This window comes from Anolis sagrei, chromosome 3 (genome assembly GCF_037176765.1).
Source record: "Anolis sagrei isolate rAnoSag1 chromosome 3, rAnoSag1.mat, whole genome shotgun sequence".
In the NCBI taxonomy this organism is placed as follows: domain Eukaryota; kingdom Metazoa; phylum Chordata; class Lepidosauria; order Squamata; family Dactyloidae; genus Anolis; species Anolis sagrei.
In genome coordinates, this window is record NC_090023.1 from 115971406 (window position 1) to 115987948 (window position 16543).

Below are 16543 nucleotides of genomic sequence, written 5' to 3' on the forward strand. Positions count from 1 at the left end.
CACACTGCCATTTCATCACACATTTGCCAGACTTTGAGAAAGTTATTTTCAGACCACAGCTCTGCAGAATCCTTACTTAACCGTGCTTTTATGGGATTATGAAAATAATGATGATATTAAAATGATGGTGGTTTTAAGTATTCAAAGATGTGATATTGAGGATCAGATCCAAATATAATCTGATCACAAATGTTTACACCATTTTGGCTTTAAATCTTGTATCCTACTTTCTTTCTTATTTAACTAAGAAGCATCCAATTTTACTGAAAATCAAAATGCTACTATATATACACATATGACTCATGGGCAAGGAACACTGGGAAAACGTCTGGTTTGTTTGTTTTTTCACTGTGCCAACAAGATCTGAGTTTTTCTTTGCTTATTCCTTGGCATGGTGATGAATCATTTTTAGTTTATTTAAAATCTTGCAAATGTGATTTTTATCAACCATTGTCCAGCCCAGATTTTAAAGTGCTTGGGCACCTTTTTATTTCAGTTTCAAAGCTATAAGAACTGTTTGAATTGCAGCACAGCTAGAGTTTCTGGCATACTTTATAAGATTTGAATGGTACAACCAGCATGGTGGCACTGTAGGAGAGTCTCACAAATGAGATCAAAATGATCCAAAACTTTTTGGTTGGGTCACAGAGGTAGTTTTAACACTTTACACAGAAATAATTTTACCTTCTATTTTTCTTTTCATAACAAACGAAAATAATAGATTCTAGCTAAATAATAAATAATTTAACTCATAGCACTTTACTTGTTTCCTCTGATTTCCCAGTCATGTAATATATATATAACATAGGCAGGAACGAAATGGGAGGGAAGAACCCTTCCGGTATCACATTTATTGCTGCATTTTGTAAAGTATTTTATAAATAGTTGAAAATCAATTTCTTTCTAGGACTGAAGTACAAATGTGTTCTTCAAAAGGGGTAGGGATAAATAAACCTTACTTACACTGTACAATATGTGAGATTAGAAGAGCAGCACTGGTGTCATTACAGGTTAGTCTTCCTTGTGCCAAATCCTGCTTTACCTGAAGTGCAAATAAGTACCTAAAGAGGCACAAAAAGGAAAATGGATGAGATTTTCATGGGTCGCTGACATGTGTACACCTGACTCGTTAACACATTCTCTGGACAGGGAATCTTCTTGTGGATTAAGATGAGATCCATCTTCTGTTATTGAAATAAGTTTTCTGAGATTTGTATCCCCTGGAAGTATGCACACTTAAGAAGTTAGCTTTGTGCTAGCATTATAGTTTTTTCAGCACCCAGCATACTGGGCTAGGATCTCAAAGTATCATTTGGAAATATGGGACAAAATTCCATTGTGTGGTCAGATTTTCTCTGAAATTTTCACCTTTTCTCTGCTCAAAGGAAGACAGAGGGAGCGAGGGAGCAAACAAGAAACTGATGGATGTATTCTTAAAAGCATCACATTTGGTGGTTTATTATTTTGCAATGAAAATATGATAGTTTCCATTTGCTATTTTCCTTTATTTCTTTGAGATGTTGCCTATATCTGTCATATAAATATCCGAAATCTGCCTACGAACTACCCACTCTTATCTTCCATTCATTTCCGAACTCATTTTAACATATGCTGAAGGGACTCTGAATATAAGCTCACAGGGTTACTATTTGCATTTATTCTCTTAACTATCACCACCCTGTCTCAGCTTCTCTTCATATGTAAATTTACTTAGCAGCAGATTATTTGAAGTAGTGGAAAATCACGTGGGAGGAGGAACCAGGAGTGGATATTCAGTGTGGATAAAGAAATGCATAGCAGTGACAAGAATGCAAATTATTAACACGTAGTACTGGCTTGATGCTACACATGGTCAAAACACACATTATTAAGGAGCATTGGTGCTTGTTATGAAAATACGAGGAACATTTGATAGCAATAAAACTATAATGTTCAATTTACATAATCACACACTTTGATTATTAAAAATTTAGTGGTCACAAAAGAGCCTTTTCAAAAAAGAAAAAGAAGTGAAATATGTACAGAGCAAGCAAACTATTATGGGAGGAGCCTACTTGCATGTATACTACTGAACAACATTCTGTAGCAAAGATCACACAGACACGAGGAGGTTAAAATAAGGGTGAAATATAGTAAGGAAACCATTATATTTTTATAGGGGGATTAAGTCATGTGGCGACGACAGCATGGTCTTGCTTAATGACCTGTGAAATAGTGACATGGATTAGTTTTAAACCAACAGAGTTTGGAATCTAATTCGCCCTTCCACCTTTTTGCCATGATCTATTTTATTCTGTAACCAATGTAGCAATTCCATATGGATACGTCTTGTACATGTCCCCTTAATGACATCCACATGACAATGGAGGGTGGCACTAACCTTGTTAATTCCTCTTGTAGCTGGGCATGGTCAGGTGGAAAGAATTTCACCACAAATTTTAGAATGACATGCTTAGGTCCTGAGGAAGAGAAAAGAGGAAAAGCTCTCTTAAACATTCTGAATTAAACATTTGCATATGATCAGATAATACTGTAGACCAGTGGTTCTCAACCTGTGGGTCCCCATCAAGCAATATGGCTGAAAATTACTGGTGGACTGCTTAATCAAAAGCGCACCAGAACATCCAGGTTTTTAATTGACTCTGGAAAGAGGACAAGGTCGGTGCCTGTCTGATCTCCCTAGGGAGGGAATTCCAGAGCCAGGGGGCCCTCTCCCTCATCCCCACCAATCGTGCTTGAGACAGCGGAGGGAGGGAGAGCAGTGCCTCTCCGGATGATCTCAAGGTATGCACTGGTTCATAGGGGAAGATGTGATTGCGAAGATAAGCAGGTCCCAAACTGTTTAGGGCTTTATAGGTGATAAAAAAATACAAGTTGCAAATTGTTATCCAAACAAAACTATGTTAACATAAACCATGTAAATACACTGCAGATAAACCACACAAAGAAATTATAAGTCTGAGTGCTACTTGGTTATCTCGTAGTCCTTGAAAAAGTAAACTGTCTTCAAAATGCAGTCCAAATAAAGTCCAAATAGTTCAAATTGCTGTCCAATTCAAAATATTATCCAAATTATAATGCTTGCTGTCCAGTTCAAAGTATTATCCAAATATTAATGCTTATCCAAATTATAATTAACATTAATAACGGATGTATGGTGAACCACCCACTTTCACAAAGAAGACAAAATCCTGAAGAAGGCAATCTCAACCCAGGGATCCTTGTTGCATTATAATTTGGTTAAGGGGAGTAGATCGCTCCCTGTAACCAGCTTCTGTAGGTAGTCTGTCTGCAGATCTTTGGACCAACTGTAGTTTCCGGGCCATTTTCAAGGGGAACCCCATGTAGAGTGCATTGCAGTAATCCAACCTAGAGGTGACTAGGGCATGGACCACCATGGCCAAATCAGATTTCACGAGGTACGGGCACAGCTGGCACACAAACTTTAATTGTGCAAAGGCCCTCCCAGCCACCGCCGACACCTGAGCATCAAGTGTCAAAGCAGAGTCCAGTGGGACCCCCAAGCTGCAGACCTGTTTCCTCAGAGGGAGCGTGACCCCATCAAGCACAGGTAGCCACCCTATACCCCAATCAATCCCACGATTGGCCAGGCGGACCACTGTTTTGTCAGGATTAAGTTTCAGCTTGTTAGCCCTAATCCAGCCCATCACAGCCGCTTGCACTGGTCAAGGGGCCTCCTAGGGGCCTCCTTGGAGTCTGGTGGAAAGGAGTAATAGAGTTGAGTGTCATCCGCATGGAGATGGCACCAAACTCCAAAACTCTGGATGATCTCACTCAGCAGGTTCATGTAGATGTTGAATAGCATAGGGGAAATGATGGAACCTTGCGGGACCACACAGGTCAATGGCCAGGGGTCCGAGCAGGTATCCCCTAGATTCACTGACTGGGTACGGCCCTCAAGAAAGGAACTGAGCCACTGAAGTGCAGTGCCCCCAAGAGAAAAAAAAAGCACGTGTTGTTGAAGGCTTTCATGGCTGGAATCACTGGGTTGCTGTGAGTTTTTCAGACTGTATGGCCCTGTTCTAGTAGCAAACGTCAAGAGATAATGCTACTGGAACAGGGCCATACAGCCCAAAAAAACCTCATAGCAACCCAATAAAAAGGCACTATTTTTATCTTAGAGAACACTTTCTAAGAATCTTTAGGTCCTCTAGTTCAACTTCTGCTGGAGGCTGACCAAAATATGATACTGAAGGATCTACAAATGCCTAGAAAAGTGTTATGTATAGGTCTCTATAGGTCCTTCAGTACAACTCCATGGCAGAAGTTGATCACAGAGTTACACTGGAAGACCCATTGAGTCCTAAAGAGAACACATTGTATTAATCAAACCCATAAATAACCAGATACACAAAAGTGCAACTCATGAATATGGAGAGCCAATTGTATTTCCAAAAAAAAATAATTTCTCTAAACTTTGCACATACAGCTTGAAGCAGTGCAGCAAAGGGAAGAAAAGTGTAGTTGAAGTTATAGTTTGCAAATACATACTTTCATTAAGGAATCTATAAAACCATCATTTTTGTGTGTTCATAATAGATGATGGGCGTTCACAACACTCTCACTTTTGTAAGATTCCTCTATACTTACTATTCCAATAGCAGCATTTTGGATATCTGAAAACTAACAATCTCCTGATAAGGGCAAATGTTGTTCTTATTCCTTCTAAGAGCCATTCAGATCTTAAATGTTTTATCAACATAGAATCACAGAATTATAGAGTTGGAAGAGATCTCGTGGGCCATCCAGTCCAATCCCCTGCCAAAAAGCAGGAAAATTGCATTCAAATCACCCCCAACAAATGGCCATCCAGCCTCTGTTTAAAAGCGTCCAAAGAAGGAGCCTCCACCACACTCCTGGGCAGAGAGTTCCACTGCTGAACAGCTCTCACAGTTAGGACGTTCTTCCTAATGTTCAGGTGGAATCTCCTTTCCTGTAGTTTGAAGCCATTGTTCTGTGTCCTAGTCCAAGCCTGCTCCTGCCTCCCTATCACTTCCCCTCACATATTTATACATGGATATTATGTCTCTTCTCAGTCTTCTCTTCTGCAGGCCAAAACACTGGGCCAATAGAACTAAATCACTTTTGCATCCATTACCTGCTCTGTCTGTTTCATGTGGTTATTGCCACAAGGAGAGTGACAGAGAGGTCACTATGATATGGAAGACTGTATTCAGACATGAAACCATCTGGAAAGGGAGGCATTCTCTTCAGAGAACTTAGTATGTAAATGCACATCTATCTTATATTAAGGGAAATAAACCACAACAATAAGGCTGCTAGGTTTTCCTAACATTTCCGTTCTCTACAGAGCAACATCAATGATGTGCATGTTACTGGATTTAAATTCTCACATTGTTGGTGACTCCACTAACCCCTTCTCAGTAAAATCATTCAGACAATTATATTCTTATAGCTATGTCTCTCTCAAATGGAACTTTACCCTGACACCAATGAGTTTGATTTTGACTATCAATATTTTTCACTAGATTTTATTTCTAAATTCAATTAACATTCATTTTAACTCAGCAGTATGATAATATTCTGTTTTCCAAAATGCCCTAAGCTGGACTCTTAAACAGAAGCAAGAGAAAAACATTTGCTCCACTGACAAGTAAATCTAATTACAGGCTAAATGTTTGGAGGGCAGGAAGGATATTATTCTATCAACTTGACATATGCTCTTGTTTTACCATGTCTTGCAGGAAGCAGATGAACCAATTCATACACATATAAGCTTCACTGAGTTCAGTGAGGATTTGCAACACACACTACCTATTACCCAAAGTTATCTCAAAGGTTCTAGGCGCCTTATCTCTGCCTCAACACCAATGCTAGCAGCCAATGCCAAAGATAAGGCTGCAGAAACTTATTTCCACAATTATGAGAATTATTACTTGAGTATAATGCACCATAAAAAGCAATGAGCACCTGAATTTTGAAAGTGACTAGTACATAAAATGCATTTGCCCTCAAATGCAATGCACCCAACAATGCAGGCATCAGGGAGGCAGGCAGCATGGGTGGCATATGTTCTGTGTCAGAAACTAGAGCTGATGTGGTCTATCCTATGCAATTCTCTGAATCAGCACCCCAAATAACCAAAATGAATCTAAATTTGACCAAAAACTGATTCATAACCCTTTTGGTGGTGGCGCCATGAAGTCATTATTTATTTATTCATTTACAGCATTTTTATCCCACTCTTTTTCAGCCCAAAGGCAACAATTAGATGCCACAACATACATACATACATACATACATACATATCAATTAAAACATTTAATATTACATAATCAAAATCATATAAAACCATTAAAAACTAATTAAAAACATGACCTTGGAGGTGTCTACAGACAACGCCGACTCTTCAGCTTTGAAACTGAGATGAGCACCACTCAGCTGAGTCGGATACAACTAGACTTAATCTCAAGGGGAAACCTTTACCTTTACCTTTACCTAACCATTTTGGTATTAATGTTGGAGAGTTGTCCCTGGTCAAAGTGGTCTCTGGTCGAAAAAAAGTTGGGAAACACTGCTATAAAGCCTATGTAGCCTGAACCCTTAGTAGCAATTTAAGTCTGGATTAATCTGAAATTGCAAGAAAAAGCTCATTTCGCAGTATGAGAAAAGTTACAGTATATATTATGAAATGGTAGTATCCTGAAATTCAGTATTTTGGAAGGAAAATTGAAGACACCTTCTAGAAAAAAAGAAACAAAAAAACCTTTTTTTCACTATTGGTAATTTACTGGTGGAGTAGTAGTGGAATTAGAATAGCCTTTTCTCTGATGGGATAACCTACTAATGCAGGGAATCATATGTACATCTGAATACTAAATCTATAATGCCTGAATCAAATTCAATTCAATTGCCTCATCTGTGAAGCTAAGCTTATAAGACTGTGATAATAAAACTGCAACACAACATAACATCTGCCATGCAACATAACATCTATTCTTTCCTGCTTCTATCAATCCTTGTGTTTTGGTGCTTTGCTCACAAAAAGCAAGGAAAAGAATAAAAGCACAGCTCCATTTTCCATCCTTCATCGTGACTGTATGGCTTTCACTCAGGAGCAAGCAAATGACTTTATTACTTGTAATGATTTCTATTTTAAAAGCTACATTCAAAAGATTTGAACCAGGACAAATGAAATAATAAGAAGACACACAGATTGTTTTGCGAAAGCACACAAAACGTCGGTAGTAGTTATTATCAGACATTATTGCAAACAAACAGCTTATTGGTGGCAATCTGGGGGGAAATATTCAGAAAGGGGACTATACTACTTAATATTTTGAAGACAAAACAATGTACAGTGTGTGGAAGGAAGGAGGACTCCACAGCTGTAAATCAATAAACTCTGGTCTGAACTGGAAAACAAGTACCACGAATCTGCTTTAATCTTGTTATGAACAGTGAAAATACTGTTCTTCTTTGTTCATCTGATCCACCCTCCTTGAAAATTCAACATATACTCATTGCCTACAATCAACAACTCAAATAATTCTGTGAACTGCAAACAGGAACTACATGGATCAGATGTTCCGAAAACAGGCCCTTCAAAAAAGTTATCAGGTGGGCATTCAGGGAAGTTTTTTTTTTGGTCGTGTCAGGAGTGACTCCTGGTGTGAGAGAATTGGCCGTCTGCAAGGACGTTGCCCAGGGGACGCCTGGATGATTTGATGTTTTTTATCATCCTTGTGGGAGGTAAGCCAAGCATACTGAGGTGGTTAAGAAAAAAAGTGCATTCATTCTTTGAGACAGATATTGAGTGACCTGGGAACTTTCTTTTTAATTATAAGAAGAATTTCCTATACTTACTTCTGATTTGTTTCACAATGGGTTTCAAAAGGTCCAGCCACACCTGAAAATAAAACAAATCTTCATTGTCATCATAGTCTTCTGCCCAAATGTAACAATATGGCTCTGGAATGTGGACCATAACTGAAATATTCAATATCTACTTTCCACCATATTAAATGATGGACTATTTTCCAGTGATATACCAAGTTTTGTACCCTAATATTTCTGATTCTTGGCCAAGAGAAAGTGAGGTACCTGTCATCAGTCCTCAACCACAAGTTCTTAATGCGTAATGGGCGAAATTCAAAATGTGACACAGTCAAACATATTTTAATTATTATGCAACCTGGCTCGAGCCACAAGGAGAGGCAAGTATAAAATAAAATAAAAATAAATTTTATTAGAATGTGATGAATAGCTACATTTGGTGACTAAGCTAATTTGAAATCTCAAGAATCCAGAGTGACTTTCTTCTATCAATGTACGTAGGACTACATTGTCAGTAACCTGCCATGTATATACCAACAATAATGATAAATATACCAGAAATAATGATAAATATTCATTATAGTTATGTTCTGCAAAGCTTGCATGCAATCCAATCCTTTGCATGTCTGTTCTGAATTGTCACAGAGTCCATTGTACAGTACCTTATTCCAAGACAAATGAGTACAGTATTGCTAACTTAAGTGAGCATAACAAAAGAAAGAAAGAAAGAAAGGGCTGTACAGCTTGTTTCATACAAAAAATCCTTTTTTTAACTGGAGATTGTAACATTTCTTTTAAAGAAGGAACACACTTATAAAATAACCTTGATCTTGATGAGATTTTAATTAGCAGAGATTGGAATATGTTTTTGCAATAAAGTTGCAATTGAAGTTAGATGTGTTGGTGGGTATGCTAGAGAGAGATGGTGAAATTATTCTCTTTTAGGTTTTTCCCCACCAATATGTTTTCAATATTACATTGCTGAAGAGCTAAAACAGCAATGCAACAATGCCACTTTCATTTCAAAGTTCTGCATTTAGGCATGTGAAAAATTACAAATCATTCCTCCATGACAGAATTTGAAAAGCAAGTTTGAAAAACTTGTATTTGAAAAGCAAATAAAAACCTTTAAGTTCTGGCAATTTATTTATCATCGAAGTGTGAGAAAATAGTTTTTCAGATGTTTTTAAAATGGGTCTTAATGTTTCTTGGCATTCTGCTAACTGTATGTCTTGTTTTTGAACTTCACATTTGGCACAATGAAGAATATGAGCGCTGCCAAATTTCTGAATATATAACTAAGCTACAAATGCTTGGGCACCCAACAGAAGAGTAGGTGGCCCTATGCTGTTATTTTTGGCCCAGAGATTATAATTTTAAGAGGCCAATATGCGGCTCAGACGAAATCCTCCAGAACCGTGATTTTAAGCTAGTCAAAAATTGTTGCCAACCTACAAAAAGAAGTTCTTTCTTCCAGCAATACCTTGCTTGCAAAGAGAAACAAAAGTGTGGCTATACTCAAGGTCATATCTAGGCATGTTTTTTTAACAAAAGACATTTCAGGCTATATGGAGACCAGAGCACAATGGCTCAGACAGAGAAAATGAAGTACAGTAGAGTCTCACTTATCCAACCTTCGCTTATCCAATGTTCTGAATTATCCAATGAGGTCCAGGGCGGGAGAAAGAAAGAATCCATGTCTGTTTTGGTGCTAATTCATAAATACAGTAATTACTACACAATGTTACTGTGTATTGAACTGCTTTTTCTGTCATTTTGTTGTAAAATATGATGTTTTGGTGCTTAATTTGTAAAATCATAATGTGATTATAACGTAATTTGACATTTAATAGGCTTTTCCTTAATCCCTCATTATCCAACATTTTCGCTTATCCAACATTCTGCCAGCCCTTTATGTTGAATAAGTGAGACTCTACTGTATTATTTTTTCCTTTAGTTCGTTCTTTCTTTTTTGCCACTTCTATGTTTTCTGCTTTTGTTCTACTAATATGGGTCTGCATATGTGTAACTTGTTCATTTCTTGATGTGAAAAATAATTAATGGAAAATTGAAACCATACTGTATCAATTTGTGTATACTGTATAGAGATTATTGAATTGTATGAACTTCTGAAATATACACATAGACCGTATGTACATAGTTGCTTAGGTCTAATTTTAAGTTATAACTTCCAGTTTCACTTAAAGAAATCCAAGAAGAATTTGAACTGTACCTCACTAGCAACTTCTCCCAACATTTCTAAACACAAGAGCAAAAAAAAAATCTGCCATGAAAAATAAAATAAATAATGTCAATTGCTTCTTCACTTACCGTAATCTTTTTATGATCTGGAAATTCAAGGCCAAAATAGTCACCTTCAACCAGGTTCAGATGATTGCAGACAGCATCTAGCAAAACTTTCCCTGGAGCTCTTTGCTATAATATAAACAGCAAAGAGGTTGTTAGCCCTGTGTTCACACACAAAATCTATTAACATAAAAACTCTTCTCAAACCCAAGCCATCTTGTGATCTCCTTCAAATACAAATAAGGGCACAGTACAATGGATACATGATTATTTTCTCAAAGAGCACCAAAGTAATGGTCCAATTAGGATGTCAAGGTATTGATGTTCTACTTCACTTGTGCATTTGTTATAATTTATATTTGGAATTGGCTGTTGAAAGAGAGATGGGAAGGAAGGACTCTTGGAAACAAGGCTAATTTTAGAGGATGAACACTTCATTTTTCAATACCTTCTTCCCCGCTTAAAGGCATAACCTGAGAAAGATTGCTTTCCCAGGCCCAATCAGAAAACTTGAAAGAAACTGCAGATATTTAGTTGTTTGAAAAAAACCTGGTCAGAATGAAGGAATATATTTGTCTCCCATCATAGCTGTTCTGCCTTTTATAAGAATCTTACAAATTAAATAGCAGTTTGGTTGTATCAATAAACTATTGTATACTCTATATTGATTTAACAAGACTCAATACAGTTGAAAAGAAAGGAAACAGATTATTGATATGATTTCTAGGAACACCAAGTTAAAAAAAATCCTTGTAACAATTCCCATGGAAAATATTGCCATTTTTCTTATGACGTTCCAAACTGCAATAGTTTCAGGGGCCATAAAGCACAAAGATAAGGTTCTCTTCATGTAACTCATGAAGAAGGAACATCAATTACATAAAATTCAAGTAGCGTATCTAATGTATAAGCTGTCTGGAAATAGATTAACTGATGCTTTTAAAACACTAGATTTCTCATGCTTACTCTGTAACCAAGATTGGAGGCCTACATTTCTAGGGAACCACCAAAGAAACCCGAAAGGAGTACTGACTGCTGAATTCAAACACAGGCCCAATGAGTAGCCAAAATAAGATGGAAATTGACCAGACATGGGAGCTTAAGTGCTGATTTTTCTTCTCATGACAAGCAGAACCAGAGCACATTATTCAAAACAGCATGTAGGTGACAAACAAGTACATCTATCTATATCTTTCTTATCTGTGCCTCTTGTATCTATTTCATTTGCTTGGTTATCAGAAATATTTTCCAACCTGATCCTAAGTACAATTTAAAGCAACAATCATTACCAAGACGCAAGGCAATCAATAGATGTATTTCTAAAGACATCTCCATTATCTGGTGAACACATTAGTCATAATAAATTGAAAGAATTGTATTGCAATTGTTGCAAAGTAAGTTATATCCTTAGGAATATCTATAATATACTAAGCTATACTATATGCACACTGACTTCAGGGTAAGTGCCAAGAGGTGGGATTTCCACCTTTCCTGTTTTTTGTACCTTTCTTTTTTCCCCCAAGCTGGTTAAGAAGTACATCCCAGTGAGTTCAGTAGGCCTCACTTCTTTTGCATATGTATTTAGGAATGTTCTGCCACAGTTCGTGTTAATTCTGAATTAGTCCCACAAGGAGACCTTGATAGGCCACAATCCCATAGTATGTGTTCCTGCCTATATATAGCCTCGAAATGCTCTCTAGGGGTGATGGAAATGTCCTCAAAATGGTTTGGGACTTTCTGGTCCCTAAAGTGAATTTTGGGTAATTTTGATGGATTTAAAGAAAATATGTTGCAAAATATTTATTTTGTTCGGGGGTGGGCGTGGGGTTGAGTTCCAAGGAGGTTCAAAACATGCTGGGGTTTCCCTCTATGTCCCTTTGAGGTCATTTTGGGGCAGATCTGAGGAAAACAATTCTTTTTTTTTACCCTTAGAGGCCACTTTGACCACCCCCTGCTGTAAGCTTATAATCCTGTTCAGTGCTTTTTCTCCCTGCTTCCCAATGCTACCTTCCCTTGATAGCAGTTGAATGATAAATTGGGAGGGTATTCTCCAGAGCTTGATCTTATGGAAAGCTTTCTGGGGAAGGCAACTATTTTTCTTGCATAAGCTCAGAAAAATCCGTCTAATTACAAAGTGGGGAAAATTTGCTCATCGCGAATGCTTATCACTTTGTAAAAAAATATAAATTAACTAAGTGATGTATTTTCTTCGTTAACTCTATCTCAAACATTGGCTGCTTTACTTGTATAAATGCAAGGCTGGCTCTTGTGGAAAGAATGCAAAAAGCAACTATTATGATACTCAGCAGGACCAGATAAATTGGTATTCGGGTAACTCAACAGACATCAAACTTGCTAAGCTTCAGGAAGGCACTTATAGAATTTCTCACAGCCTATTTTAAAAATTGGATTCTTTTCCCCCTTGGGCTAATTTCATAATAGGCATATACAAATTAAACAAAGGACTGACGTTATTGTTTCTCTCCCAATATTTCTTGCATGTTCTGAATAAAGTGTGTCCCTTTGGCCTCCAAGCTATTCAAAAACACACTACGTCCCTTGTTTCTTCACAGGGGCTGAAGCGAGGTTCAGAATGCTCATTAAAAATACTTCAGATTGAATTTCATAGTCCACAACTTCTGGAGAGCAATATAATGGTGCCATTCAGATTAGCTTAGCTACGCAGCAAACACTGTGTAATGAGGTACCCCTCCTCCATCTAGCCCCCAAAATGTGCCTCCAGCGCTGGATGGGGAAAACATTCCACTTTTACTACTATGGGTGTATTTCACAAACAGTTTGTGACTTGACATGGTGTTCATAAATACTATCTACAGCCTACTCCCTCTGCTCTGATTTTCTTTCTTTACCTGATTCCATTCTGAAAACGAGACTTAACTGAAAATTATGACTGACTAATTAAATCATCAGTGGATATCAACAGAGCATTCATATCACAGCCCAGGTTTTACACTAAGCATTACAAAGCTTGCATGGTTCCTGCTGAAAGCTGCCACAAATTTTCTCTTCCTCCTATTGTAGAAGCAAATAAATTAAGACACTGCACCATCCGGTTTTCCCAACACATAGCAGATAATAAGCTGGCAACCATACTTCTGTCAGGAGCTGCACTCCTATTTGGGTAATATGTCAGCAGCCACATGAATGTAGTGAATGGGAAGGAAAGTGGTGGGTGAAGTCAAACTAACACTGGGCAGGGCCACCCCTTTAATCTCTATTTTGCCACTATATTTTCCCTTTGCCTATTTTTTTCTGACAACCCCTTCTCTTTCTCAGCATCTTCCTCCTTATTCACCAGTTGCTAGGAGAAAGCGAGATTTATTTTGGCAGAGGTCTGAACTGATTACTAGCAAAGGGACTCTCCACACCAACCCAGTTGGTGGGGAGAGCGATTTGCCCCACCCCCTGAAGGGAGAGATTAGGAGGTTCCGTTCGAACCTCCTGGAAGAGGGGCGGGGGCTGGCTTATCACGTGAGCCAGCCCCTTACCTTCAGTCTTGCTTGACTTTCCGAGAGGCAAGACGCGTGTTTGAAGAGCTCCAGGTCGGTCTTGAACTGGTTGGGAAGGAGGGCGCTGCTTCTCCTTCCCCTTAGGGAGCCGACTTGGAGCCTTGGCTTCGTTGGATCGGCGGCCGCCGTTTCCCTCGCCGCCCGCTCTTTGAAGCCGGCTGGCTCGCGAGTGCGAGCGGCGCGCGATTTGCGCTGGGTTTTGCCGCCGCGGTCGCCGGCCTTTGGTGTTTTGCCCTTCCGTGAGGGCGTTGAGGGCTAAGGCTGCGCGGGGAGAGGCGAGCTGCGCGCTCCAGGCGCTCGGCCTGTGCTTAAGGGAGCGCGATGCCGGGAGCGCGATGCCGGATGGCTCCCTCTGGGCGGCGTGATTTTAAAGGAGCGCGATGCCAGGGGGCTCCTTCGCGGCGTCGCTTACGCGCTCGCGCCGGGCGCTTTGAGATGGCGGGCGTTTATGTGTGGCGGGAACGGCCGCCATTTTAGGGCCGATTTTGGTTGCGCATTGCTGGCCGCCATCTTGGGAACGCCTGTGACGCAGCTTGTGGGACATAGGCGTGAGAGCCTTTGGCGTTTGTACCTTGGTTTTCTGAGTGTGGCTTGGGAAAGTAGTTTGATGCCTATCATTGGAATAAACCAGTAACGTGCATACAAATAAAAGAAATGATGGAATAAGTAATATACTAAGACTTACTTAGTTGAGGGAAGGACAACAGCACACCCCCCCACCAAACCCCCCCCCCCCCACCATTTATAGGGGTAACCCCCATACCCTCTCCTCACCTTATGGCTGCTGTGGGTCACTTATGGTTTGGAGGGATCAAGCTTCTTCATGATAAGGGGTTGTTTAATGGTGCAGGGGGTTGGTGGGATTTATGTTACGCATTCTTCAGTTGCTGTTTATATCACAGGCAACAGTAAGGAATTAAATGAATAAAGAAAATAAAAGAAATATTGCGGCCAGGAGTCTGCGGCTGCAGACTACGCAATTCTGGGGGATCTTAGAACCGGTGTGCACTCCTGCTAGATCATAGTCATAACCACGCATTCCTGTTTGATTATTGAGCCCATGATTTGTCAACTGAGGTTTATCAAGCTGAGTAAAATTAAGTGCATGGGTCTCTATCAACTCTGGGATTCTATTATCCTATAGCAGGAGAGAGTGATGGGACATGGTGCCTCTTCCAACTCTTTGATTCTATGATTATATTATCCTGTAAGCAGGAGAAGGATTCTATTATCCTGCAGCAGGAGAGAATGAGGGAACATGGTGCCTCTTCCAACTCTTTGATTCTATGATTCTATTCCACTGTACGCAGGAGAGGGCGATGACACACGGTGCAGCTTTCAACTCTTTGATTCTATGATTCTAAGGCAGCTTAGGCACCATAAGCTTGAGTGGAGGAATGCCACAATAAGAATGCTTGCATTTATAGGGGGGCAAGGAATGGAATGGGCCGTCTCTTCCAACTCTTTGATTCTATGTTTATGTGGAGCTGTGGGCGATTTTGGTTCACGGGAGGGGTGTTGCCAGGAGGGCGTCAGCGCTCGGCAGGTGGTGCAGGCTCTCATTGGCATTCTACCCCTTTTATTTTGCAGGATGCCATCAAGGAAGAACAAGGGGGGCCCTAAGGGGAAGGGTCCCGCTGAGAAGACGGGTCGCAAGCGCCCTTTACGGCAGGATGGGTCGTCGTCGGATGAAGAGGGGGTGTCCATGGAAGATCTGGAGGCCCTTCTTCAGCGTGTCAACCAAATAGAGCAAAATAGGGGGGTTGGTTTGGGTGGGGCTGGTTCAGGCCCCACTCGCAGGGCAAGTAAGAAACAGTTGTTCAAATCTCTGTTGTCCCGTGTTTCTATTATAGAATCGACCTCAGCCGCGGGGGCGGAAAGGGCGGTCCGGCTTCCCGAACAACCGGCGGATCCGGGGGCTGCTGGGGGCTCCTCTGTGGTGTCTTCGGCTGTGCAGACCATCACTAGCCCCGAAGTTCATCCGTCTGTGCAGGTTTCATCGGGCTCCTCAGCGGCTGCTGTGGCCGGACCCAGTCAGCCCACGGCATTGGCCTCTACGTCCAGTGCTGTGGCCGGGTCCACTCAGGCGGTTGGGTCGACTGTTGCTGCTGTCGAGGTCGCAGGGCGTGAGCAGTTGGTGTCGGCTGTCCCAACAGGTACTTCCACCACACTCACATCGGCATGTGCCACACTCACATCGGCATCTACTTCTGCCTCACTCACTTGGCCATGGAGCCAGGGGCGGGCTTAATCGGTGGTGGGGACGCAGTCACATGTTGCAGTTGGGATTCAGTCTGTGGGTAGTTTGGACCCCAAGATAGGGGAAAATTCGGGGGATGCCAACGCTCAAGCGGTTAAGCCAGGTACTGTCACCTTAGAGTCGGCCAGAACGGGGGAAGCAAGTAAATTTTGGGGGACTGCAAAATGGCCTCCACAGGCGACACCTACGGTGAGCCTTTCAGGTTTGGGTTCCCATTTGGCTTCAAAAACAATGGAAAAGATATTAAGAAACGAATATGTGGATATCTTTTCTTTATATTTCCGGGATATGGACAAGAAAGAGAAAGAGGATTTAGATGAGGACAGTAAAGAGAAGATCAAGAAGCGCAAGGTTGAGCAGAATTGGGAGAATTGGCTCCCTTGTTTCACAATGTATGCGAACCTGCTTTCTGATGCTGCCCCGGAAAGGGCTACGGCTTTGTGGCAGTATCAGAATATCATTAACAAAGCTTACGTCAGTGGCCCTCCTAACGCTTGGCTGGAATATGATAGGCGGTTTAGGACCGAGGCGGCTTCCCATCCGGATAAGCGTTGGGATTTAATTGATGATCAGATCTGGATTGAAGTGATGAATCCATCTAGGGCTTCCTCTGCCTTGAAAGCAGATA

At 40.6% G+C, this 16543-nt stretch overlaps 1 protein-coding gene across 4 annotated transcripts in view; it reads right to left on the bottom strand.

The window, feature by feature from the left end:
• Positions 1 to 16543, bottom strand: part of FARP1 (FERM, ARH/RhoGEF and pleckstrin domain protein 1) — a 243091-nt gene that overhangs the window by 76113 nt on the left and 150435 nt on the right. For all 4 annotated transcript variants that reach the window (XM_060769525.2, XM_060769523.2, XM_060769526.2 and 1 more), the window contains exons 3-6: positions 10150 to 10254; positions 7849 to 7891; positions 2381 to 2459; positions 964 to 1061 (exon numbers count right to left, since the gene is read on the bottom strand). In XM_060769525.2, coding sequence (XP_060625508.2) covers positions 964 to 1061; positions 2381 to 2459; positions 7849 to 7891; positions 10150 to 10254 — 325 coding nt within the window. The remainder of the gene's footprint in view (positions 1 to 963; positions 1062 to 2380; positions 2460 to 7848; positions 7892 to 10149; positions 10255 to 16543) is intronic.